Source organism: Brachyistius frenatus, unplaced genomic scaffold (genome assembly GCF_029030835.1).
Source record: "Brachyistius frenatus isolate BFR_SWC_R1_liver_20210118 unplaced genomic scaffold, ASM2903083v1 Contig_17, whole genome shotgun sequence".
NCBI classification, from domain to species: domain Eukaryota; kingdom Metazoa; phylum Chordata; class Actinopteri; family Embiotocidae; genus Brachyistius; species Brachyistius frenatus.
In genome coordinates this window covers 5,717,325-5,741,047 of record NW_027210616.1, presented here as the reverse complement: position 1 = coordinate 5,741,047, position 23,723 = coordinate 5,717,325, and the positions used below count along the sequence as shown (strand labels likewise).

Here is a 23,723-nt window from a genome sequence, read left to right as displayed (position 1 = left end):
CCAATCCAAAATATAACAGGATGGTAACTTTCAGAAAAAAATAGAAAAAGTGATACCACTCTCTGTTTGTACAGTAAATATGAGGCAGGCTAGCTTTGCTTATCACAAAGGAAACCGGGAGGGAACAGCTAGCTTGGTTTCGTACAGAGGTAACAAAATTGACCTACTAGCATGTCTTAAGTTCACTAATTAACATTATATACCTCATTTGTTTAATCCATTCAAAAACTGAGGGGGCTAAAGTGGAACTTTGACCGCACAGGCGCGATTAAAAAATACAGTGGAATAATTCTTCACATCTAACTCATCGAAAGAAAGCAAGAAGCACGTTTCCTAAATTGCCAAACTATTCCTTTAATATTTCTGTTTACCTTGAACATGCTCACTCAAAATATAACTGCAGCCACAATAAAAGTTTCACAGAGGCTGATCATAGTTTCACAGGGTGCTGTTCTATAACTGATGTGAGCTATGAGGATGATAATGAGGTTTTAGAGTAAAAATAAACTTTAGATGAAGAAACTCAGCTTCTCTCTGACCCCATCAAGAAAATGGCTGAGCTGAAGCAATCAATCAGAAACTGCTGATTGCCTTCAACCACTACTTCAGCGCCAACTCGCATATCTTCTCCTCCTCTGGGGATAATTTTGACGATGGCTGGACAGGGAGCCATTACCAAGAGACAGGATATTGGGGAGCGAATCAGTGACACAGACACCAGACCACATAGTGGTCTGCTGCTGCCCAGTGTGAGACCGAGGAGGAGGAGGACACACAATATGTCCAATAAAAGCTGTAAAAGATGATGGAACAATATTTACACAAGCATTGACTAAACCCCTGCATCACTTGCAGCTGTTGTGTCACAGCAGCACATGATCCCGTCTGCACGCAGAGAGGAAAGTCTGAACATCGTAGACCTCAGTTTGAACCTCAAATGCAGCTGAAAAAGCCTAACACATCAGTTTAAACTCCTTAAACAACTGCTGCTCAACAAAACAGCGTCTGGAGTGGGACGAGGAGCAGTAAGACACACGGCAGTGCTTTAAGTGTCCGGAAAGAAATCTGCTCAGGAAGCTTGCTGTGTGCACTGAAGACAGGATTTATGGTAACATGGTATTTAGTTGTCTTCTAAGTCTAAAAATCTGATCTTTCAGAGGAGAAATTAAAAGTGAGGATATAATCTGTGTGATTTCAGGCTTTTTACTGCTGGTCTGATTTTACACAACACTGTTACTTAAAAAAAAAAAAAAAAAAAACAGTTTAAAAACCAGAGGACGGAATCATCTCACCCACATTAGAGGGATTATTCTTTACTTTAAGAAAGACAAGTCAGTGAGACTGAACGGTCATTAGTTTTACAGTCACTATCTGTGCTTCCTCCCTGGATTCCTCCTCTTCAGGGCCATTATCCAGGCAGGGAGAGCAGGCCGCCGGGCTGGTGCCACCTCTTCGATCACTGCCTGCTCCACCTCACACTCCCGCTCTGACACAGAGTCCTCCCCCGGTCCTGAATCCTCCTCCGAGTCCATGGCATGCAGATCCAGGTCCGAAGATACTACAGTCACCAACTCCTCCGAAAAATGGACCCGGCGGTTCTCCTCAACTCGCCTCTGATTCAGAGAATGAAACAAAGAGGAAAGATGAACAGAAAATGACAGGGTAGGTCAAAGGTCATTCTGACTGTCATCATTCCTAAGTGTTGAATTTAGTGTACGTCACTTTCTGAATAATTTCCTAATCCATTCCAAAGGTCAATATTTATCCTTTTTTTTTTTTTTCAGAATGGGTTTCCATTTACTGTGGTGACGTAAATAATCTATTTTGTTTAAATTATCTTATTTTTGAACAAAACTTGTGATCTCTAGTCCATCAAGCTGCAACATAAGACATGTCCCAGTTCCATACAACAGCACAGTAAATATTAACTGCATTTGGTAAGTACTTACCTTCATACTAAACTGATTTGTGTAGTTAAAATGCAATCAACATACTATTTTCTATGCAATACATGTTCAATATAAAACAATCAAACTGCATGTTTCTCTCTTTTGTTATTGGTAGTATACTTCTGGTAGAAAAAGTGGTTATTTTTGTTTTCTAAGGTATCTATCTTTTCACCACCAATGCCTCGTGCAGTTCAGAGTTTTTATATCCACACAATGATAATTTTTGTATACTTTTCTTTTGTGAAAACATACTGAAACCCTGCTTAGAATCAGCTTGTGATTTGATGACTTTTCTTTTTAGCACAAGGGGGCGCTGTGATACACAGTATCTTACCCTTTTTGTGACTGTTTCCATTGAGGACTCTGAATCCAGGGATGGGAAGTGTTTGAGGACACCCCGGGGTGCCGGAGAAAAATCATTAGAAGAGGTTGGAGACAGAGGGGTAGGATGTGAGTTCAGGATGTATAACGGTATGACATTATCATGTTGAGACTCCCCTGATTCAGCCATCACATGGCTGCTGGTTCGACTCGGGGAAGATATGGACCCCTCTGCAAAATAGAGACAGAAGGGAGAACTGAGTTTCCTATCCCTGAAAAAAACAACTGCTACAACTGACAGTAATCCCCTTGGTCAACTGCACAAGAAATATCTTTGATTGATTAATGGAGGGGAAATTTAGGTGGCAGCATTGTTAAAATAAGTGCAGAAACTATTGTATTATTGTGATTATGTATTAGGTTGTTCTGACCTCTGTTCGCCTCTTCTCCATCTCTTATTTTCTCAGAGAGAAGTCTCTCTGCTGCCTGATGCTGTCTCTTTCTGTTGAGCTGCACTTTGCCCCTCTGTGCTGAGTTGTGCTGATTATCTGCAGGCTGCAGATGAAAACAGATAAAGGTATAAACAAAATGTTTTCACACTGATAATACAGCAAAATATTTTTTTAAATATCAAGTGGAGGAACATGAGTTAATTCCTGTTAAATAACAGTCGTAAATGTTTCACCTCTACAAATGATGGCGGTCTCAGCTGCTGTCCCAGTCTGCTCTCTCCAGTCTGCATGCCTGCTTGGTTTTGACCATCTTCCATTGGTTCTGGATTGTAAGCCCCTCTGTGAACACACTCTTGTTGTTTTCCTTCCGAGACGTCCATGCTGACAGGCAGGGAAGCATCAGGTGATATCTGTGCCACGCTGAAGACTGTAGCAGGTGATGACTCTGTTCTAAAGCTCCACTGGGAGCGCCCACCTCCGAGCTCTTTCAAAATCCCAGATGATTGAGTACTATCGTGAGGATTTGGTTGGATTTTAGGTTGAATCAGCGGCTCCCCTGACGGTCTCTGATTTGCTGAGTTGGTTGAAAGGTTGGGGTTTAGGAACTTGGCCCACTCTTGACCCTTAACAATCTCCTCCAGTAGGCTGAATGACCCGAGGCCAAGGTCAAAGTTACTGGTAGACCTGAAACAGGACAAAATGTTTCGTAAACTCAAAAATTCACTGCAAAGAAGTGATCACCTGAGCACCAAAATCAGGAACTCAACTGTATCTATATCACCTCTAATCACAAGATTCACTCAGATAAGATTAAGTGTGATGATTTTCCCTATTGTAAACAAAACACATGTAATGACCAAAACCAGCAATATGTTGATCCTACTAACAATAATTGTCTGTATAGCCTGATACAGTTCATTCCTCCGTGCCATAGAACTCCATTGTCATCTAAAAACATTACAGACACATCAGTGGGCTGCACCATCACAGAGGGTTACATGTTCATTCATTATGTTAAACATGTAGTTTACTCAATCCCTCACACACTGTCCTGGTGCCATACAACCTCTTTAAATGTATCCTAGCAGCCCAATCAGATGAGATGTACCCCTTTGTGGAAACCTGCCATCATGTGTTTCAGTATTTTTGAAAAGTATACAGTACTTGGATTTTTTTTTCTATGTTATTATAAAAAACATATATCATTGGTCAAGTTTACATTTATACTGCAACAACTGTTCAGTCATTTTTCTAGTCTTTAAAAAAAAAAAGATTCTCTACTTGCATTATAACTCGCTCTTATACTGTCTCTTTCCCAGCATGCAGCGTTCAGGTGTTACAGCTAACCCAGTTTGACAGGAGAAATGTCCTCTGCAGTCAGGCTGTTGTTGATTGTAATGACTGCTGTCACACCATTTTTTAATCCAATTTGTGTTTTTTTATTTAAATTTTAAACACAAATATACTGATATTTGTTTGATTGATGTTTTTGCAATTCATAATTTTTATTTTTATAAACTAGCTACTTCCCAATCTTCCCAATGGCAAGTGCAGACAAACCCGGTGTGGCTACACGTGCTCTGTTGTAGTTGTGGAGCCTTTAAAATTGTAAATATAAATGTGTGACTTATTTTTGTCTATTTATGTCTTTGGTAGGAACAAACATGCTTTGGGCTGAGTGTCATGGAAACAGGTGAGATGGACTCACATTGTTGGTTTTGGTCTTTTAAAGTGATTTGTAGACTGTTAAGAAAAATATAGAATAACACCCACTTTATTTGTTAATCTCTGAGAAAAGAGTCATCCTTTACAGGTTAGTATCACTGAATATGTGCGTATGTAGATGTCAGTGTTTAATGTTGTCAGTGGTGGGAGGTAACTGAGTACATTTACTTATATACTGTACTTACTTCCAATTGATGCTACTTTATACATCCTCTCAGATTTAATTACTTTTCAGATAAGGATTTGACACAATATATAATATAACAAGCTTTTAAAATACAACACATTGTTTAAGATTAAACCAGTGGTTTTCAAACTTTTTGTCTTCTGACATTTACAAAAATCAGTGTGTAGTCATGGTCTCATTTCAGATGTGTATTAGTTGTTAACAGCTCCAACAAATTATGATTTTTTTTTTTTTTCTCTGAACTTATTTTTGATTCAATAAATGTTCGAATGATCCAATAGCTCACTATAAATCAAAGGTTAGAGAAAAAGTCCAAAAGCTGAAAACGGATTTGTTGATCAGAACTTAGTTTTTTCTTTTTCCTCACCCAGTAATCATCTGATGCGTCCTCATATTTACCTGCTGTATCTTGATATAAAACTGTTATATAATGTAGTTCAAACTAGCTCCACCTGCAACAGCTACAAAAGTAACATGCTGTTTACACACTGATGTCTCAGTGTTAATAATCTAATGATATCATATTTAACAATATATCAGCCAAAAGGATATAACCAGTACTCTTACTTTAATACTTTAACTACATTTTGCTGCAAATGTACATTTACTTAAGTTGTATTTTTCATGCAGAACTTTTACTTGTAACGGAGTATTTTTACGTTGCTGTGTTGGTGCTTAGGAATCCGAATACTTCATCCACCAATGGATGTTGTATCCTTGTTTGGCATGTTGTAAAAATCTCATGATACGTCTTAAAATATTAAAGTTTGTCTGCAGACGGTTGATGACAATTGCTGTGAGTGACAGGGGTGTGTTTGGAACATCAGACCAGAGACGCACATCAGACTGAAAAAATGTCACCCCAAACTAAACTCACATATCTCACTGCTGCTGTTTTAGGAACCAGAGACGAATAAACAAAACCTAACTGTGAGAACTTTTAGCCGGCGTCATGCTAACTAAAGTTCTGGTTTGGAAATATTTTTTTAAATCTTTCAGAAAATTTTTCAGTTGGTTACCTTGTGTGCCCGTCAGTGGTGCTACTCTCTGTGTGTGCAGGAAGTGTGTTACTGGGATCACTGCTGTCCAGTGAATAGAGGATCCTCTCTCCATCCCTAGTTGGTGCGTTGATCATATTTTCTGCTGTTAATACCTGGTTCAGGGGTGAAATCTGTGGAATAAACAAGTTACAATTTCACTTCAAGATGTAATTTTTTTTTTTTATTTTGTCAATGAGAAAACAAGTAAAATCAAAGCACACGACTCACTTCAGTTCCTTGCTCACTCTTTTGCTCTGCTGTCCCTCCTTCTTCTTTCCCCTTTTTGCCAAAATTCCCTGGTCTGTCCTTCCATCTCTCCTTAATCCTTTGTGTCCATCTTCTCGTTTTATTCTCAGATGATCGATGGTTTCTTCTTGAGCTACTGCTGCTTGAGACAATCTGCACATCTTTACTTTGTGCCAAAACTCCCAGTCCTCCATTTTCCATATTCAACCCGTTATTCTCGTGACCTCCTCCGTCGATATTTGTGCTCTTCAAGGACCACACATAGAGTTTGTCTGTAAAACCCTGGTCCTGGTTCTGAATTGACCCACCGACTGTATTAGGAAGGAAGGGTTTTGTTATTGCTGAACTGCCAAAACTCACCCGGTCCCCATCAGTCCTCTCAGAGGAAGTGATATCAGCATCCTTGAGTGATTTAGAAAGAAACAGCTGCCTAGTTCCTGTTGGGGTGATCGCTGGCCATTTGGCCTGTCCCAACACCCTGGTCTCACCCGGGACACCATCAATGTTGTCTTTCTGGGAGAAGGAAGTGAGACCTCTTTCCACTTCACATCCTTGTCCTGGTTGCTGTATTTCACCGCCCTCGAAGCCAAAGTTACTGTCCACAGCAGAGATCCAAAACTTTTTCGAGGGGATACCATTAGTACTAAACCCAAAGTCCTTGACAGGACTGTTGTTTACTTTCTGGAGGTTGGATGCTCCTCTCTCACCATCATGCCCCCACGTGGAAGCAGCAGTGATGGGTACAGGTGTGTGCAGGCCCTCTGTTCCCGGCTGAAGCTTCAGTCTCTGCAGCATGGACTGCAGCAAACCCTGAGTGTCTGATGGATTGTGTGACTGAGACATCTAGGAACAAAAACTGCTACGTATCAAAGAAATCCAGAAGTCACAGAAAAACATGTGAACACGACAGTAAGTCCTTCTAAACAGGGATGGATTCCACACAGTGATCTTTTGTGTTGCTTTAAAAATAAACTGGAGACCATGACAGAAGAAGTTACGTGGATGTAAATCATGTCACCCTCTGTCTGACTTTGGTTAAGAAGACCTCTATGATGGCTGCTTTCCTCCTCTGTGATTATTCCAATATTTTTCCATCATTCCAAAAGCAAATATCCAGACAGATCGACTTTTAAAATTTAACTTCCTCTGTCAGAAATTCTTCTTTTTCTCTGAGCTTCCTGCTTCTTGCCGTCATGCTGTCTCCACACCTTCATGATCTTCAAAAACTGCAGCAGAAATCTTTCTCCTTTTTTCTGTTGTTTTGGCACAAAGTTCCATTCACAAGACAGATCCTGACTTTTGTCTTCTTGCGTCCTTTAAAAGTCTCTTTCTTTCACTAAATGCCCATGGTTTCAATACCCAATGTCACACGTCTTCTCCAGCAGCCGTTGATTGGAGCACAGCAGCAGCGTTCCTCAGATCTTACGCACTGAAGGAGACCAACAAGAAAGACCAGTGAGGTGAGATAATTGTGCATTGACAGTGACTCGCTCTCTCTTTTTATATTTGCCCTCCCTTCCTTCCTTTTTCTCTCTTTGGCTCCTTCACTCACTTCTCCCCACTGTGACCCATAACTGGTAATTACAGGGCGTTTTTGAGAGCAGCTGCTATTTGTGCGTCTTCAGAATGAAAGAAATAAAATAGCTGCAATGATCTTTGGTACAATCCTATTTATATAAACTCTCTGAACTGTGTTGTAATTTTTTGGTCTTTGCTGTTGTTGTAGGAATAAAGTATGACCAAAGTAGATTTCACTAACATGACAGTGTTTTGAAGCATGACTACTTTTTTAATATTACTGTTACATACGCTTAACATCTACAGCAATGTTTGGCAAGGGTTACACACACTACAAAATTAAGCAAGGATTAAGAACAATACTGCTTTTGAGTAGATGCAGTTGATTACTTTCCAAAACTGACATGAAAATAAATAAATATTCATCAACATAACATTGATTGAAATTGATAAGTTTTTTTAATAATCATTAACAAATGTATTTTCTTTTTTCCTTTATAACCATTTCAGATTAATCATGTTCTAATATTCAAATTTATGTATGTAGAACGAAACTGATTGAAAAAAAATAACCGCATTTTATTGATAAAATATTTTTTGTTTATTTAGAAGCTCAATGCGCATGCGCTCGGTCAAGCCCACGCCCCTTTGAGTTACTGCCTTTCTGATTGGCCCACATTGAGGAGGCAGGTAATGGCGGCGTAAATAACGCTAACGCCGATGAAAGAGACTGTGCTCAGTCAAGCTGTAATAGAAAACGAGATTTAAAAATACAGCTGTATTTGAACGGAGTATGATTTCGGCTGGAGGATTTATGGTCGGCGTTCAACCCATTAAAATTCCACTGGCGCTATTCTTGGTGCCGTGCAGTCGCTAGTTTTGGCTAACTTTTAGCCTTGTTTGTTAACTTAACGGAAAAGTTTTAAGTTTTTCAGAAATGCAGTCTGTCGTGACGGGAGGAAACGTGAAAGGTAGCAGACATCTCCTGCTTCTTAAACCCTGTCTTTGGCTAGAATAAAAAACGTGTGACAATAATACACCTATGTTCATGATTATGATATGTAATGTAATGTAATGTAATGTGTGTGTGTGTGTGTGTGTGTGTGTGTGTGTGTGTGTGTGTGTGTGTGTGTGTGTGTGTGTGTGTGTGTGTGTGTGTGTGTGTGTGTGTCTGTCTGTCTGTCTGTGTGTGTGTGTGTGTGTGTGTGTGTGTGTGTGTGTGTGTGTGTGTGTGTGTGTGTGTGTGTGTGTGTGTGTGTACCGTCCAGTGTTGGCCAAAGCCGTCCACTCTCTGTCCAGGATCGGTGACGAGCTGTATGTAGAGCCTCAGGAGGATGGGGTGAGCTGCTCTGACACCGTCTCATACACCAACATGCATACAGGCATGTGGCTTCCTGTTAGTGAACACTTTGCGGAGTAAATAATACTAATTCTATTCTCTCTCTCTCTCTCTCTCTTGTAGCTGGCCCTGCGGTCTGTTAACTCCTCTCGGTCGGCTTATGCTTGCTTCCTGTTCGCACCGCTCTTCTTCAGCAGGTGCAGACTGTGTGTGTGTGTGTGTGTGTGTGTTAAAGTGGGTTAGTGAACATCACACTTTTGTGTGTCATTTCCAGCAATTTTAATGCAGCTTTCTCTCCTGTTTTCATGTGCAGGTACTCCATTCCCAGTGGGCACAACTTTCGCTGCAAGATGGCTATAAAGGTGTGACAGAAAGAGATGATGCTACCATGCTTCAAAGCATATTAAGTACACTTTCATATCCTGTAATCATTTAGAAAATGGGATGCAGCCCAAAGCCCTGCGAGATGATTTCAAGTAGTCCTACATCAATGCTTTTCCTTTAATATTACTACAGTCATCATGAATCTGCAGCTGTCCATGTTTCAACTTTTTTTTAACTTTTGTTTACATGCATCCACTTAAAAAGGCAGTGCTGAATGTTTCAACTATTAATCATTCCTTCTTGCCATTCTTTTTTTACCTTTCCCCCCACAACCTCATACGTTTTCATAAACTCTTTCAGCATGCATTGTTAGGGTGTTATAACTTATTCAAGTTGGTGGGAAGCATGTTTTATGCACTTGGCATAATGTAGCTGATAGTTTATCTTGTTATTGTGACAGAACATACACTAAAGATCACCATCACATCAACTTTTAATCCTATTTTCAGGGTATTTTTCCACATTAGCCGAGATTATCCACATGCTCCCTGGCAACTTCAGCACTGGTACCTCCCTTAGGTATCCATGGTTGGGAATCACTGATTTCATTTAAGGATTTAGAGATTATGAGCGGCAAAGTCTCCTCACTCTAGTCATCTTCAAATACTCTTTCCTGTCATGTTGACTGTGAGTTTGTAGCTATCAGTGTGAAAATTGTGCAAAACCTCTGAACTTCCTTGTTTTAATAGTCATACATGACAGTAATTTCACAGAGTAAAACATGTTAATCAGCAGTTGTACTGTCACATGAATTGTTTTTTACAGTGGAACCTTATAGTTGTATTGATTATTGTGAGCTGCACATGTCTAAAATGTCCTTTTAACATGACTAAAATGTTGATTTCATGACAGCTGCCAGAATATTTCAGTGCTTATTTACATTGGTCCTTTCTTCTTTGTATATTTATGTTTTTCCTTCTTCTGATATTCTTGTACTTGTCAGAGTGTGCAGTCTGTGTTCAGATCTCTGGCATCTTTGGATAAGACAGTGGAAAAGTGTCACATCGAGCTAGATGAACAGAAGAACCATCTCACCTTCACCCTGCACTGCAAACACGGTATTAGTGCTTCACTTCCTGCTCAGAGGATTCACAATGCTTTACATGGATGATTTCAATCTTACATCTCATTTCCTTTGACACGTTCTTTAATCTTTGTAGCATGCTGTGCATTCACTACATTGTATTCTATTTGCTTGTTTAATCTAAAGGGTTGTGTGTTGGGATTTTCTCTACAGGCCTCCTGAAGACACATAACCTGTCTTTCCAAGACAGTGAAAGTTTACAGGCAGTGTTTGATAAGGAGAGCTGTGCCAACATATTAAGAGCACAGCCCAGGTCTGTAAAATCTGTCGACATTCTTTATTCTAAAAATAAAAAGAGTACTGACTGTCTGCCTTTTGTTTTCCATCTTGGCTTTCCTTATACTTGATGTCCAAACATTTTGGGCTTTTTTTTTTTTTTTTTAAAGATGAATACAGATGTTTTCAGTAGGTAGATAAAAAATAATAAATAGGTTGCAAATAAAGGGAAATGTTTTTTAATGGAGCTGTAACCTCTAGATTTATCGTGTCTGTCCTTGTTCTCAAGGCTGCTGTTGGACACAGTCGTGCACTTCCCTCCCTCTCTGGAAGAAGTGACTGTGTCAGTGAGTGATGAACGGATGTGGGTCAGGAACCATGTGGAGGACGGAGCAGGTGACACAACTGTCTCTTTTGTCACCTTGCAGTTCACCAGAAGAATACACAGAAGTTTCAGATGTTTTCAGTCGATGCAGCAGTAAAAACCAGAAAGGGAAAACCTTTCCACAGTAGAAGACCAAACAAGATAGATGAATAAACATAGCTTGAGTGGATTTTATTTATATTTATACTTACTAATCTCAATGACCTTATGAGTCATTGTTTTTATTAAAGGAGTTTTCTACGGCAAAAAGTTTATATTATGTTTCTATTAATAACATGCAAAATAATGCAAAAAAGTGAAGAGGATAGAAGTGAACCCAGCGGTGTAGTTGTTTGTACACTTGACTGTCAGTATGTTACTGTAATAGAGGTATTATATTTTTCTAAATGTGGTTCTTATTAAACTCTGCAAGTTAACAGCAATAGAATACAATGATATAAAGTTACTTTTTAATGTTGACATTTTCTTGTAAACTCTTACTTTTCCTCCCCCTCAGAGCAGTCCAGGGCCATGCTGACAGAGCTGTGTCTGGCTTCAGACGAGTTTGACCATTTTGCCGTCCAAGCTCACAGCAGCGTCACCTTCTGCCTGAAGGAGTTGCGGGTGAGGCACATGACTAACGCAGAGAGAGATGAGAAAAGCAGGATTAGTCAGGAATGAGAGGTTTGGGTTGCTGACCAGAGAGTGAGAAAACTTCTTTGGGGACGAGGTGACAGTAACTAACATATGCTGTGGTTCGCTGACTTTTATTGTCTTCTCTCCTGCAGGGTTTGTTAGTGTTTGCAGAGTCCACAGGTCTCCCTGTTTCCATATACTTTGATGGGCCAGGCAGGTGAGCGTACTCACCTGCAGATCGTATACATCGATCACTTTCTTTCACTGCTGTGTGTTGACATGTACATTTTGTGTGCACGTGTCTGTCTGTGTCAGTCCTGTGGTGCTTTCAGTAACAGACAGTGTCCTGGAGGGGAACTTTGTGCTGGCCACGCTCTCTGATGATCCCGGCCTCTGTAAAAGCAACAGCAGAGGGTAACAACCAAACAAACCTGAATGTTTAAATGCCGTCGGGAAAACACTCCCACATGCTGGAGTTTTTCTCGCCTGTATGAGCACAGATGTTGTCAGTCAAGCTTAGAAAATGCCAATTGCAGCACAAAATGAAAAGAAAACTCCGTTGCCGTTCACCCAACGGCTTCTTCAGTTCAGAGACACGCAGTAAATCTTCAACATTTAACTTACGTTGGGTCAAAGTGTAACTGAGGGCAACTGGAGAGTGTTATGTTTTGGGTCTGCTTAGTGGAGGAGCAATTCGAGAAGGGCCAATTGTTAAGAAATTAATTTCACTAGAAAGCAGTTGATGAATATGCAGCATTGTCGGAGGTCTGTTTAGTGACCTTAATGTGTTATATTTTTTTGCATTCAGATTGAATTTACGTTCAGGTTCATTGTTATACCCAGCATGAAGGTAGAAAGACAGAGACCAGTGATGCATTTGTTTTATGTTCCTCATTCTCATTAATGTCGTCTTTCTTTCTGACTTACACTCCCAACTACTTCTCCACTCCTCAGAGCGCGCACACAGCCGCCGCCCCCTCCTGATGACTTCATGAATGACGACATAGACTCCTACTTAATTGCCATGGATACCAGTGTTGTGCCAGGCCCAGCGACTACAGGTCCACCCACACCCTCATTAGCTGATTCCACATGTGCAAAACAGCCTGCTGCAGCCAATTACAAATCACGATTACGCAGTGAGGAGGAGGAGGAGGAGGAACAGGCAGAGGAAGATGGAACAGACGATGCAGACCGACCACCTAACAAGAAGGTATGTTACAAGGCTGTGCCATCACATTCCCCCCAGAAAAAGTTCATTATTTTTCTCCCATTTAGAAAAAAAGAAAGGACAGAGTGACAAGATTAGGACTGAAATAAAAAAATCTGATTTTAAAAAATAGATTACCAGATGAAGAGATGCCCACTTGCTTACGTCATCGTGCTATCATTCATTTATTTAACAAGGGGAGTCTCACAGAAAGTTTAAAAAGTATTTTTTTCAAAGTGTTCTCAATAAATGACATACACAATATATACAATACCACATGCATAATTAAGACAAATTCATTAAACAATATTGCTTTTCTTAAGAGGATAGTACATATACATTTTATGTAAAAGCCCTTTTAAACCATCAAATAGTAAATTTCTGAACATAAGACTTTATCTTGTCTGTTGTGATATACATTGACATGTGTGTAGATAACTGTTAAGTGCGTTATTTGAGCATCTAACATCACTACACTGTCTTTGTAGCTGTGCACAGTGATTCCTTCAATCTACTGCAGACTACACGACTTCTCACACTTTCTCTGCTGCACACAGTAAAGAATATTTCGTCCTGTTGTCTGAAGCACCCGGGGTCCTCCGTCTCGTGTACCTATGGAAAGAGTATTTTACCTTGAGGGAGTTGTGATTGAACAAATGATTGTGATATTTAACGGAAACATGGGAGAAGTGACTGCACGTTTGCTGCCCCTGGTTTCAACTTGTGCTCTCATATGTTAATTATCATGTTCGGTATCAGATTAATTTCCAAGCTCTTTCAGCTGCAAGTGCATCTTTCTTTAGCTCAGATTAAAATCAAACATATTTGTTTGAACTTTGTCATAACATGTGAAGCAGCTGAAGACTAAGAGCTGAACTGATCAAACTAGACAACCTGTCATAACAGACGTGAGGTTACATACTGTCATTACAGTTTTGGTCAATCGACTAACAGTTTGATAAAATGCAGTCTTGTAATGTATTTCCCTCATGTGTTGTTCTCTCACAGTTCCGATCCCTCTTCTTTGGATCAGTGCTTCCTCCATCCTCTCAGATGAACACTCAACCCATAAGTGGTCAGGAAGTGCTGGCCAGTGACAGTGAGGAAGACACACGAGTAGAGTAATGGGACTGATGGACTGACCTGACAGTGGGTACATGCACTGTTACACCACGACACCTGGAGTACTTGAAAAGAAATCAGTGGACTTTTTGGACTTTATGTTTCATCTTTACTGGCCAGTACATGTGTTTCCTGGACCTGGTTAAACATGCAGAGGTCATCAGTGCCGAACAAGTGTATTCCAAATTATCACTGAATTATAATGTTCATGGTGGACTTGATTATGTGGAAGACATAAAGCACTTTAGTTTATTATTGTTTGGAGTCTGTGCGATTTGTAATCAAGATGCAGTGTATTAAATTCCAACAAATAAAAAAAAATATTTTTCAAAGTATGTAAACATTATTTATTATTTATTTACATGTAAAAAGGTTCAAGTATGACAAAGATTTAGGAGGAGGGCACATTAACCAATGTTTAGCTCAACAGAAAACAATGACACAAGATTTGAAATCAGATAAAGATTTTTCTGTCAGAAATATGATTCAGCACAAGAAGCAGAATATCTGAGTGTCTGTGAGCCAGTCTTTGCAGGGCGAGTGACGTCATTGCTTCCCTTCTCTTTTTGCACTTGAACATTTTTCCCCCTCGTCTGCGGTTTCCTCCTCTCTCGCTCCCTCTCCTTCTCCAGCTCTTTCTCTCTTTTCTTTTTCAACCTCTCCTCTTCCTTCTCCTTTCTCTCTCGCTCTCTCCGCTTCCTCCTCCTCTCCCTGGAGCTCAGTTTCTCTTCCACCTCTTCCTCAACCAGTTTCCCGGTCCCCGTCCCATCGCTGAAGTCTTGAATCAAGATTTTCGGCACTTGCATTTTGGGTGTTCCTTTTGCCTTTGTGTTTTTGTTCTGCTCTCCTCTCAGTCTGCGGAAGAGACCAAAACGTTTTGGTGTGTCAGGCTGTGGCTGCTGAGCGGCAGCATCCTTTGTCACTTTTGCAGAAAGCGTCACATCAGGAGCAGTTTGTGTCGGGTTTTCAGCTCCAGGATTGCATTGCGACTCCGTGTGTTTGACTTCTGGGGTCAACGGTGATTGGCTGGTTTTCTGCGGGGTGGTGAACAGATCTTCGGAAAGCTTACGCGTTAATCTGGACCCCTGCGAGCTGGATGACCTGCGGACACAGAAATCACCTGAAGACAGGCTGCTGCAATGTCCAGAGGTTTGTACCAGGGGCTCAGGCGGCCCAGAATCTTTGTCTTGGACTTGTGGGCTGCTGTCAGTAAGCGGATCCTCTGTTGGTTGAGTAGAGGTGGGGACATTGTCCTCGCCTGCTGGGTTTTCTTGAACATTTTCTTTGCTTTCTTCCTCCTTTACAGAACCCATAGTCGCGTGGCTCATTGGTTGTTCGAATCCTTGCGTCTCAAAGTCACCTGTTTCTACCAAACTCTTCCCATCAGGCTCAGTGGTAGGATTCAGTGTGGAAGCCTCTTCCTTGTCTGCCGTCTCCTCATTCATGTGAGTGTCTGCTGGTTTTTCATCGGCATTTGTTTGATCACGGGTGCATGTGTCACTGTCACCCTGCGCTTCAGAGTGCACTGTCAAAACTATTTCTTCTTTTTCCTGCGTAGGTTCAGATGCTGTTGCTTCATTTGAATCCTTCATTGTGTGTTTTGGTTTTTCAGCTTCAGTCTCTGTATCAGCTACGAAGCCAGTGCTTTCTATTTGTTGGACGCATTCAGGTGAAGACAGTATTAATGTTTCCTCTTCTGTCGGTGTCTCTCTGTCTGAATCTGTGTGTTTCTCTGAATCTGTTTGTACTGTTTCAGTCTCCAGTTTGTCCTGTGTAGCTGCACGTTCCTCTGCCTTTTCTTGAGTCGGAGCCAGTAAAGCAGTTTCTGTCTTTGTTTGGGTGTGGGACTCTTCTTCTGTTTCGACTAATGACTCATACCTGAGGTATTTTACTTCAAATGCACCTCTGTCTGTCTCTGAGACCACTTCTTCCTCTTTCTGTTGTGTTTCAGTCTCTTTTGGAGGATCTTGGTCTTTGTCAACTGAAGCTTCAACATCTCTGTCTGTCTCCGTGATCACGTCTTCCTCTTTCTGTGGTGTTTCAGTCTCTTTTGGAGGATCTTGGTCTTTGTCAACTGAAGCTTCAACATCTCTGCCTGTCTCCGTGATCACGTCTTCCTCTTTCTGTGGTGTTTCAGTCTCTTTTGGAGGATCTTGGTCTTTGTCAACTGAAGCTTCAACATCTCTGCCTGTCTCCGTGATCACGTCTTCCTCTTTCTGTGGTGTTTCAGTCTCTTTTGGAGGATCTTGGTCTTTGTCAACTGAAGCTTCAACATCTCTGCCTGTCTCCGTGATCACGTCTTCCTCTTTCTGTTGTGTTTCAGTCTCTTTTGGAGGATCTTGGTCTTTGTCAACTGAAGCTTCAACATCTTTGTCTGTCTCTGAGTCCAGACTTGTCTCACTTCTTGTCTCTGAGACTTCTGGGTCAGTGCTCACCTGCATTTGTTGCACATTTTCACTTTCTGTGCTCTCCTCATGTTTCATGTCAGCCTGTGTCGTCATGTCCTCACATGAGTCTGCACTTACTTGCGTCTCCACCTCTGTGTTTGTGTGTGCTTCGGCTTCTCTTGGTGTCTGGGTGCGGTTGTCTTCCGCAGCAGCTCTATTTTCATTTCCTGCTGCATGTTTCGCTGTCTCTTCAGTTGTTTCGTTAACCTCAGTTTCCTGGTCCTTGCTTTTGTGACTTTGTTCCTCCAGTGCTTGTGATGGGCTCACACTGTTCAGTTTTTCCACCTGCTTATTGTGAAATGTTTTGTCTGCTGGTTGGAGAATATTTTCATCAGTTTGATTTTTAGCTGGACACGAATTTATATCTTCTTTCTGGTCTGAAAGCACTTTGCTTTCTTCTGTCTCTTTGAGTTTGCTTTCCTCACTATCAGTGATTTTTGTTTCCACTCTTTGTATCTGTTCTTTTACGATTACTGTCTCTTCTTCTGTTGGTAGGTTTGGGATTTTAGGTTTCTGCAAAAGTCCCTTCAGTTCAGTTTGTCCTGTTTGTTTTGACCCACTCTGTATTTTGTGTCCCTCTGAAACAATGTCCTCCTCCTCCTGAACACCCTGCACCTTCTTAAACTGTAAACCAGTCCAGCTCCTCAAATCTTCCTTTGCTCCCATCGAACAATGCCTCACAACTCGGTTATTTCCCTCCCGTTCGCCTGCGTTGACTTTTCCTCCTTTCCTCCACCTCTTGTGAGGAAAGGCAGGAGACAGCGACAGAGTGGAGGCCGAGCGAGAAAGAGGGACTGACAGGTTCCCCTTCTCCCTTTCTCTCCTGTTCTTTTCTTCTTCGGTCTGTCGAGCTCTCGCCCACGCCATACGGTATCCTTGGCAACGACCTCTAGGGTCAAAGGTGGACGAGGGTCTGGCTTTCCTCCACTTTTCTAACTCTTTTTCCGTCTGCTTCTCCAGATCTCTGGCTGATAGTGGCACCGCACACACCTGAAACAGGAAAGAAAAACTCTGGTCACTTTTGTTTTACTGAAATTTCAAGAATTCCGGTTTTACAAATTTAAGGGAAAATGAACACGGTGTCTAAGTGAGTTTTCTGGCATATATTTACTGTTGTTGGATGGACTAAACACCTTTTTCCAAATGATACTCCATTCAGCGTTTTGATGTTGGTGATGGAGCGTGCTATCTACCTAATTTTTCTCTGAATCTCAGGTGAGTGCAAAGTTTTCATTGTCCCCAAACCACTCTGTGACCTCCTGTGCTCTGTCATCCCAGAAGAGACCTCTCCAATCACAATAGAAATGTTTCACTACAGGATAAAAGTGATGGAAGAGAATAATCTAGTCATGATTTGCAGTAGCGGTTCTCTTGAAAGGGAAAATAGGACTTACAATTTGACAGAAAATGGTGTCCTTCCCTTACAGAAGCATCTACATCTGTTAGGTTTCGTCACTCATTTATAATTTTTTTAATTTTTTTTTTTTATTGTGCACCTTTCGATAAACAGACTGTTTGGCCTCAATAAACAACCAAATTGTGCTGTTTGGATATATATTTATACAGTATTGGCAGACTAGTACATTCTTAAAATTAAAATAAAAAAGTTAATAATATAGCCTTTTTTTCAGCGTGTAGCCATCTTTTTGAAGAAAAATTGGTTTTGAAGTATTTTCATGCTAGATGTGGTCATGTTTTTTCAGTTTAATTTATTCTCTCAGTAGCATTTAAAAGCTGTTTGTCTTGAACTAACTGCCTCCAGACTGTCACAGTGGCCACCTCCCTCGACACGAGTCATGTTTTGTCAGCCTTACCTCTGCGATGAAGGCGTCGTCTTCCTCTAGGACCTGCTCCCTGACGCCCCTCAACTTCTCTAGAGTCTCCATCTGGCCCTGACACAGCTTCCTCTGCTCGGCTCGACCCAGCACCCGACGCACCAGCACCACCGCGACCTGGAGGAGCATCCGCACCCCTGTGCAGTAGAGAAGAGTAGGGTTGAGGGTGGAGGTGTGGGACACAGAGAGGGAGGAAGGAGCTGCTGACGATGCGACTACATATCAGGTAGAAATGATAGCAGTTGGTGCAATAAGCTGCAATACATTGCGAAGTATAAAGTATGTGAATAAACACCTGAAGTATGTGGACATCTAAACAATGCACCTGTTTGTGATGACTATCTAGTTCCACAACAATGGGCATTAATATGCTGCAATATTACCTTCTACGTACAGTTCAAAGTCGGAGGTCAGGGCCAATCAAATTCCTCCTCGCTAAACTCAATATTGTAATGGACCTGACTTTGTGCACAGGGACACTGTCATGTTGAAACAGGAAAGGAGCTTCCCCAAACTGTTGCCACAAAGTTGTAAATAAAGTTATCTAAAATAACATTATATGCTCTATACACTTTCTTATTTAGAACTAAAATGCTCCAGACCAGAAGCATTTGGACATGCCATGTTGTTGGGCTTCTCAGTTATGTCAAAAATCATAATCCTGATTACTTTTATCAATATTAAGATGACCATTATTTAATGATTACAAATCACTTTGGAAACACAAATTTTATTTAAAAAAAATATTCTCAGTGGAACAGTGAATTTCCGAGAACTTTAAATATAATTCAACTGAGAATAAAGAAAAAAAATGAATGAGAATAAGATACATAAATAATATATAAATATCATAGCGAGTGAGATGTTTTCGGTAGAGATGAAAGCACACCGCTCTAAGGGATGTGTATGCTGGGTTCATAAAGCAAGACAAAACAAAAGCATCATTGCAAATCGGAAGGCAGCTCAATAACTATTTTATCTCGATTATCTTGTTTTCAGAACTCCTGGAAACCAAAATTGTAACTGAAAATAGTATTTTTTTTTTATCTCCCAGCTCTATCATATAATGTGTTCTATAATTACAAAGTCAATCTAGTTTTTATTTTGCAGATTGTTCTGTAAATGGCAGGCTGTTAATTTATTCATCTACTGAAAGGTGTGAGCTGTAATATAGGAAGTAATACATGAGCTAATAATAATATTAATCACAATATGACAAATAAAGCAAATAAACAGGACAAAATATTAACATTTTAGCAAAATTCAGCATTATAAATCTCTTCTTAGTCAGATTACATGAAATAATTCTGCCCTTCTTTTTTAACTGCTGCTACTTCCCCAGATTTTATATTAGAATATACTGTGTACTAGAACAGCATTATGATGTAGAAATTATTACTGTAACTTCAGTTTTAGGAATATGATCAGTTTATTTACCCCCAGGAGACCAGCATACAGAGAAGAAGACATACCATAGCAGAAGAAGAGATCCCAGACCCGCAGCAGTGTGTTGAATGGCAGGTGGCGTGTGAACAGACACATCAGCCAATCGGTGGCGAACATGAGCGGCTCCACTCCGTGCTGCTGCAGGTGTTTGTGCACAGCTGGACACGTCTTTTTCAAAACCCAGGTTAGCATGGCCGCGTCAAACAGGACTCCCTCCTGCACAACACACAACTCCAGGCTCAGACAGACAGCCCCTCTGCCTACAGTGTATTTACATGATTCAGCACTGCTTAAGTCAATCTCTGGGGTCAATTCAAAGCACGAGCTTACAAAAATCTGCCTTGAAATTCGGTTTACTGGCCTGAATGTAAATTATCAGTGTGTGATAGGGTAATATGTTGTCAGGTACATGTGTGGGAGGGAGTGGGTCCTCACCAGCAGAGGGCTGTAATATCCAGGCAGGTACTGCTCACTGATCTGGACCAGACACCAGAAGGCCTCCTGCCAGGGTTAAACAAGGTGAACATTAGGTACCATGTTAGGCTCAGGTTTATTGACATTTATCTATATATTTTGTCCGGGTTGTATATCTACCAGTTGTTATGCCTCTGGAACAGTGTGTAGGTCACAGAAAGCCAAATAAACAGTATTTTAACAGTTACAGATTGAGCGTCTGAAAAGGTCGAGGTGTAAACTGTGTTATTGTGTGCTACCTCAGCAGGCATGTTCATCAGCAGCACCGCAGCCACCGGCCCCTGGGCCTGGCAGTAACCCTCTTCTGGTTGGTACTGAGTGTACGCTTTCAACACCCGGAACAAACCGCGCTGCCTGCACACACAAGCACATACCACTATAATTAGTCACACACATACCAGAAGTTTAAATCTCATGTTAATGTTGAGATGAAAAATATATTAGGTAAATTTAATGAAACTGTAGACATGTTCCATGACTGTCTACAATCATGTCCTACTGAGTAAATACCTTTAAATCCACCATAGCACCTAAGGTTTACTAAAGAGTAAAGAAACTGTATGACACCTTGTCAAAAGAAACAAACAGAAGAAGAGGCCTTGCCTACCCGTGTCCGTCCTTGGAAAGAAACATCTCATGGAAAGGGAACTGTCGGTCCAGGTCTCTCTCGATCACATCCACCCAGCTCTGCAGAGCCAGCTGCGAGTCCAGAGACTAACACAAAACTTTTATTAAGCGTAACATAGTGCTGTATTGGGTGTAATTATAATTTATTTATTATTTAGTCTCTAAAAAGTGAGAAAATATTGATCACAAGATCCCACACTCCACAATATCGTAATATATTCGACACTGACATCAACTGAAAAAGGCAAATCAATAATTCACATTAATCGTTTCAGCACTAATTACTCTGCATCCTTTGCACTGAGGTTACTGAACTTTCTTTGAGGACCCATGGTTGTTGCTTTTTATTACAAAGCATTTACCACAGTGAAAGTTTAGTTTCCCGACCTGGTAGAGGTTTTCATTCAGTTTCATCTTGTCAGTGGCTCCACACAGCAGAGGCCAGCACTTGGCTTTGAGCGAGGCAGGTATTCCTTTCTGACACTGCCCTTTGACCTGAGGAGATGTTGCAGAGAGCCAGGATCAAATCAGAGCAGTCATAAACAAATAATAATAACAATACACTCTACTGTGTGAATGCAGCACCTTTCAAAGCAAAGTAACAAAGCGCTTTACATGGAAGAACCAGGATTAAAACATGCTGAGACTGAAGCAGAAAAAAAATCAGGCAGTTAATATAATATGAATAGGATGAGAAAAGAAATCCCCAAAGGACACACGACGACAGTATTGATAAAACAGGTAAAAATATTTTTTAAAAAGACAACACACTTGTGATTCTGTATTTCCTTTGTTGTCAGCATGAATGTGAATAGGCCTGTATCACAGCAGACTTATAATAGAAAAAGCACAGGTGGTTCTAACCACATTAACAATGGTTCAGTTTAGCTTCAGTGTCCCAGTAAACCAGAGGGTCTGCATGCATCATACCAGGAACCTGAACTAAATGGAACTCATCATTATTTGTATTGCTTACTGTGCTTTCTCTGATGTCAAAATATCTGTCATGTAAAAGGTCTATCATCCCTCACTCAGTTTAGGAGTTGATTTCTGTTACATTCAATGACTTTACATGCTGTAGATGGGACACACCTTACTGCTCTTCTTTAACAAGATGCGATCCCATTGCCCAATGATGTTTATCCACTTGGCCTCCCTCTGCCTGACCAGTTCAGGGGATGGACCTACACTCCTGACACAATGCAACACACAAACCAACTGGTAAGTACTCCAGAACGTAAAGACAACTACATAGAACAGTGAAACACATTTTATGTTTTTCATCCGTTTACCATAAAACAACAAGGCTCCTAAAACTTAAAACTAAAATCATTTCATTGGAGAACTTGAAGTCGATGTGAAGTGTTGCTGCATGTACTTTTTGTGTGTTGTCATTACAGAAACACTTTGCTCTGAAAAACAAGACAGGAAACAGGAAAACCACACGTTAGCGGTGCGATGTCTCCGTGGCAACAGGTCAGGATGTTATCAATGGGGAAAGTGAAGATGACAGGTAGCAGTTTGTTCAAAACTGTCTTCTCTTTCAAACTTACTCATTAATACAGTGAAGTGTGAATTTTACTTTCTGTGTTTACCAGAAACATTGTTGCTGCCATTTGGCCCGTGCTCTACATTTAAACTGAGTGTTTATATTATCAAAGAAATAGTGTGGTAGCTGCAGCTTTACCATTAAAACCCGTTTACTAATTGTCTTTATACTGCATGTATTAATTGGACTAATGTAGGGGTTTTTTCTGCCCAGTTGTATCTGTGTCTCAGATGCAGAAACTGTTCTTTTCTCATAAAATTGTTGGATTAAAATCCTGGTCTTCAGATACATGATTTGTTTTGAACTTCCTGGTCTTGTCAGGACAGAAAACTTTGTTTTTTGTTTCAGCCCCTTCTAAGAAACATTCAGTTTACCAGGACTCTACTTATTGGGTAGTTTCTAAGCTCTTAGGGAAAGAAGTTGGTTTTGAATCAGCTCTTCAGGTATCGACAGAAACAACTCCATAATGATGAATTATTAGAATAGTAGTAACAGCCCCATAGACGGCCACAATATTTACACAGTAAATTAATAATGATCGTTAAATTGTCCGATCAGAGTGGTAAAAACATACAATATTTGATCTATTACTATTATTATGGTTTAAGAGCCAGTGAAAACCTTACCAATCAGATATATTTAAATATAAGATCAAACATTTTTAAAGAACAAGATTGTGCATCAGCTCTAAATATAATTTGAAATGGAACTTTTGGCAGATTTATTACATTATTTTTGGTGTTGGACCAACATGTTAAGGCTTCACTCTGGATTAATTGTATTTCTTTTGAGTTTTGAATTTTTTTTTTATATCTGTCTGATGAGGACCTAAAGTGTATAAAATCCCTGAGATTTCTGTTTTAAGTGATCGCAACAAAACATAAATAACTTAAGATCCCTCTTTCATAAGAGAGTGAAAACACATGTGTTGTATACCTGGTTTTAAAAACCGTGACAAACTTCGTGACAACACAGTAACACTGTGCTTACCCGGCTGTGGATCCGTTGGTGAGAATGAATCCAAACCGGTCTGTCTCAGGTTCCAGACTGACCTCCGACCCCGAGTCAGATCCAGAGCTGTCCTCCTCACTGAGGTTTTTCTGGGTTCCACTCGATGGGTTCAACATCTTACTGAGAGAGAAGACGAGGCTCTGATTATTCGGTAATTGTGCACTAAATGATGATAGTTATGCGAAGCTAATGTCGCTGCGTGTCAGAGATGTGTAAAAACTTAAATACCAAAGTTATTCAATACAATCACCCCATCCCAAAATAGTATTTATGGTTGTATGCAAACTGTTCTATGCACGTATTACCACCTCTCCTCTGTCCGTCATGGTTTTTACTTCTGCTGGCTCAGTTTTTAGCGTTAGTGTAACGTAAGTAATCTTCCTGACAGTCGACCACAATCACCACACTTGTTAAAACTCTTAAAATATGCATTTAAATGAATTAATGAATTAAATTAAATGAATACCTTTTACATTTCCGTCATATTTGATCTGTCGGTTGGTAAAGCGCGAGATCCTCCACTGATGGAAGAGGAAGACAA

At 40.5% G+C, this 23,723-nt stretch overlaps 3 protein-coding genes across 3 annotated transcripts; 1 reads left to right on the top strand and 2 right to left on the bottom strand.

The window, feature by feature from the left end:
- Positions 1-329: 329 nt before the first annotated feature.
- Positions 330-8,818, bottom strand: LOC138618660 (uncharacterized). Its single transcript, XM_069694554.1, has 7 exons — positions 8,700-8,818; positions 5,903-7,349; positions 5,654-5,805; positions 2,956-3,406; positions 2,702-2,825; positions 2,284-2,501; positions 330-1,613 (listed from the first exon to the last, which is right to left on the bottom strand). The coding sequence occupies exons 2-7, from the start codon at positions 6,761-6,763 to the stop codon at positions 1,368-1,370; spliced, it is 2,052 nt and encodes a 683-aa protein (XP_069550655.1). The 5' UTR covers positions 6,764-7,349; positions 8,700-8,818; the 3' UTR covers positions 330-1,367.
- Positions 8,123-14,100, top strand: rad9a (RAD9 checkpoint clamp component A). The gene is made up of 12 exons (XM_069694557.1): positions 8,123-8,409; positions 8,707-8,777; positions 8,901-8,974; positions 9,091-9,139; positions 10,105-10,219; positions 10,399-10,498; positions 10,751-10,857; positions 11,343-11,449; positions 11,614-11,678; positions 11,777-11,875; positions 12,416-12,674; positions 13,680-14,100. The coding sequence occupies exons 1-12, from the start codon at positions 8,376-8,378 to the stop codon at positions 13,794-13,796; spliced, it is 1,197 nt and encodes a 398-aa protein (XP_069550658.1). The 5' UTR covers positions 8,123-8,375; the 3' UTR covers positions 13,797-14,100.
- Positions 14,101-14,150: 50 nt separating this feature from the next.
- On the bottom strand, positions 14,151-23,704 carry tbc1d10c (TBC1 domain family, member 10C). The gene is made up of 10 exons (XM_069694553.1): positions 23,649-23,704; positions 23,162-23,302; positions 21,715-21,814; positions 21,010-21,117; positions 20,603-20,709; positions 20,235-20,349; positions 19,957-20,022; positions 19,548-19,737; positions 18,055-18,212; positions 14,151-17,230 (listed from the first exon to the last, which is right to left on the bottom strand). The coding sequence occupies exons 2-10, from the start codon at positions 23,296-23,298 to the stop codon at positions 14,267-14,269; spliced, it is 3,945 nt and encodes a 1,314-aa protein (XP_069550654.1). The 5' UTR covers positions 23,299-23,302; positions 23,649-23,704; the 3' UTR covers positions 14,151-14,266.
- Positions 23,705-23,723: the final 19 nt, after the last annotated feature.

Bases quoted from the DNA above. Each gene is read 5' to 3' on its own strand.
- LOC138618660 (XM_069694554.1), bottom strand. From the start codon at position 6,763: ATGTCTCAGTCACACAATCCATCAGACACTCAGGGTTTGCTGCAGTCC. The intron at 2,826-2,955 runs GTGAAACATTTA...TTTCATCTGCAG, and splicing joins GACCGCCATCATTTGTAGAG to CCTGCAGATAATCAGCACAA. The intron at 2,502-2,701 runs GTCAGAACAACC...TCTATTTTGCAG, and splicing joins TGGAGAAGAGGCGAACAGAG to AGGGGTCCATATCTTCCCCG.
- rad9a (XM_069694557.1), top strand. From the start codon at position 8,376: ATGCAGTCTGTCGTGACGGGAGGAAACGTGAAAG. The intron at 10,220-10,398 runs GTATTAGTGCTT...TTTTCTCTACAG, and splicing joins CACCCTGCACTGCAAACACG to GCCTCCTGAAGACACATAAC. The intron at 10,858-11,342 runs GTGACACAACTG...CCTCCCCCTCAG, and splicing joins CCATGTGGAGGACGGAGCAG to AGCAGTCCAGGGCCATGCTG.
- tbc1d10c (XM_069694553.1), bottom strand. From the start codon at position 23,298: ATGTTGAACCCATCGAGTGGAACCCAGAAAAACCTCAGTGAGGAGGAC. The intron at 20,023-20,234 runs GTAGCACACAAT...TAACCCTGGCAG, and splicing joins TGATGAACATGCCTGCTGAG to GAGGCCTTCTGGTGTCTGGT. The intron at 17,231-18,054 runs GTAAGGCTGACA...TTCCTGTTTCAG, and splicing joins ACGACGCCTTCATCGCAGAG to GTGTGTGCGGTGCCACTATC.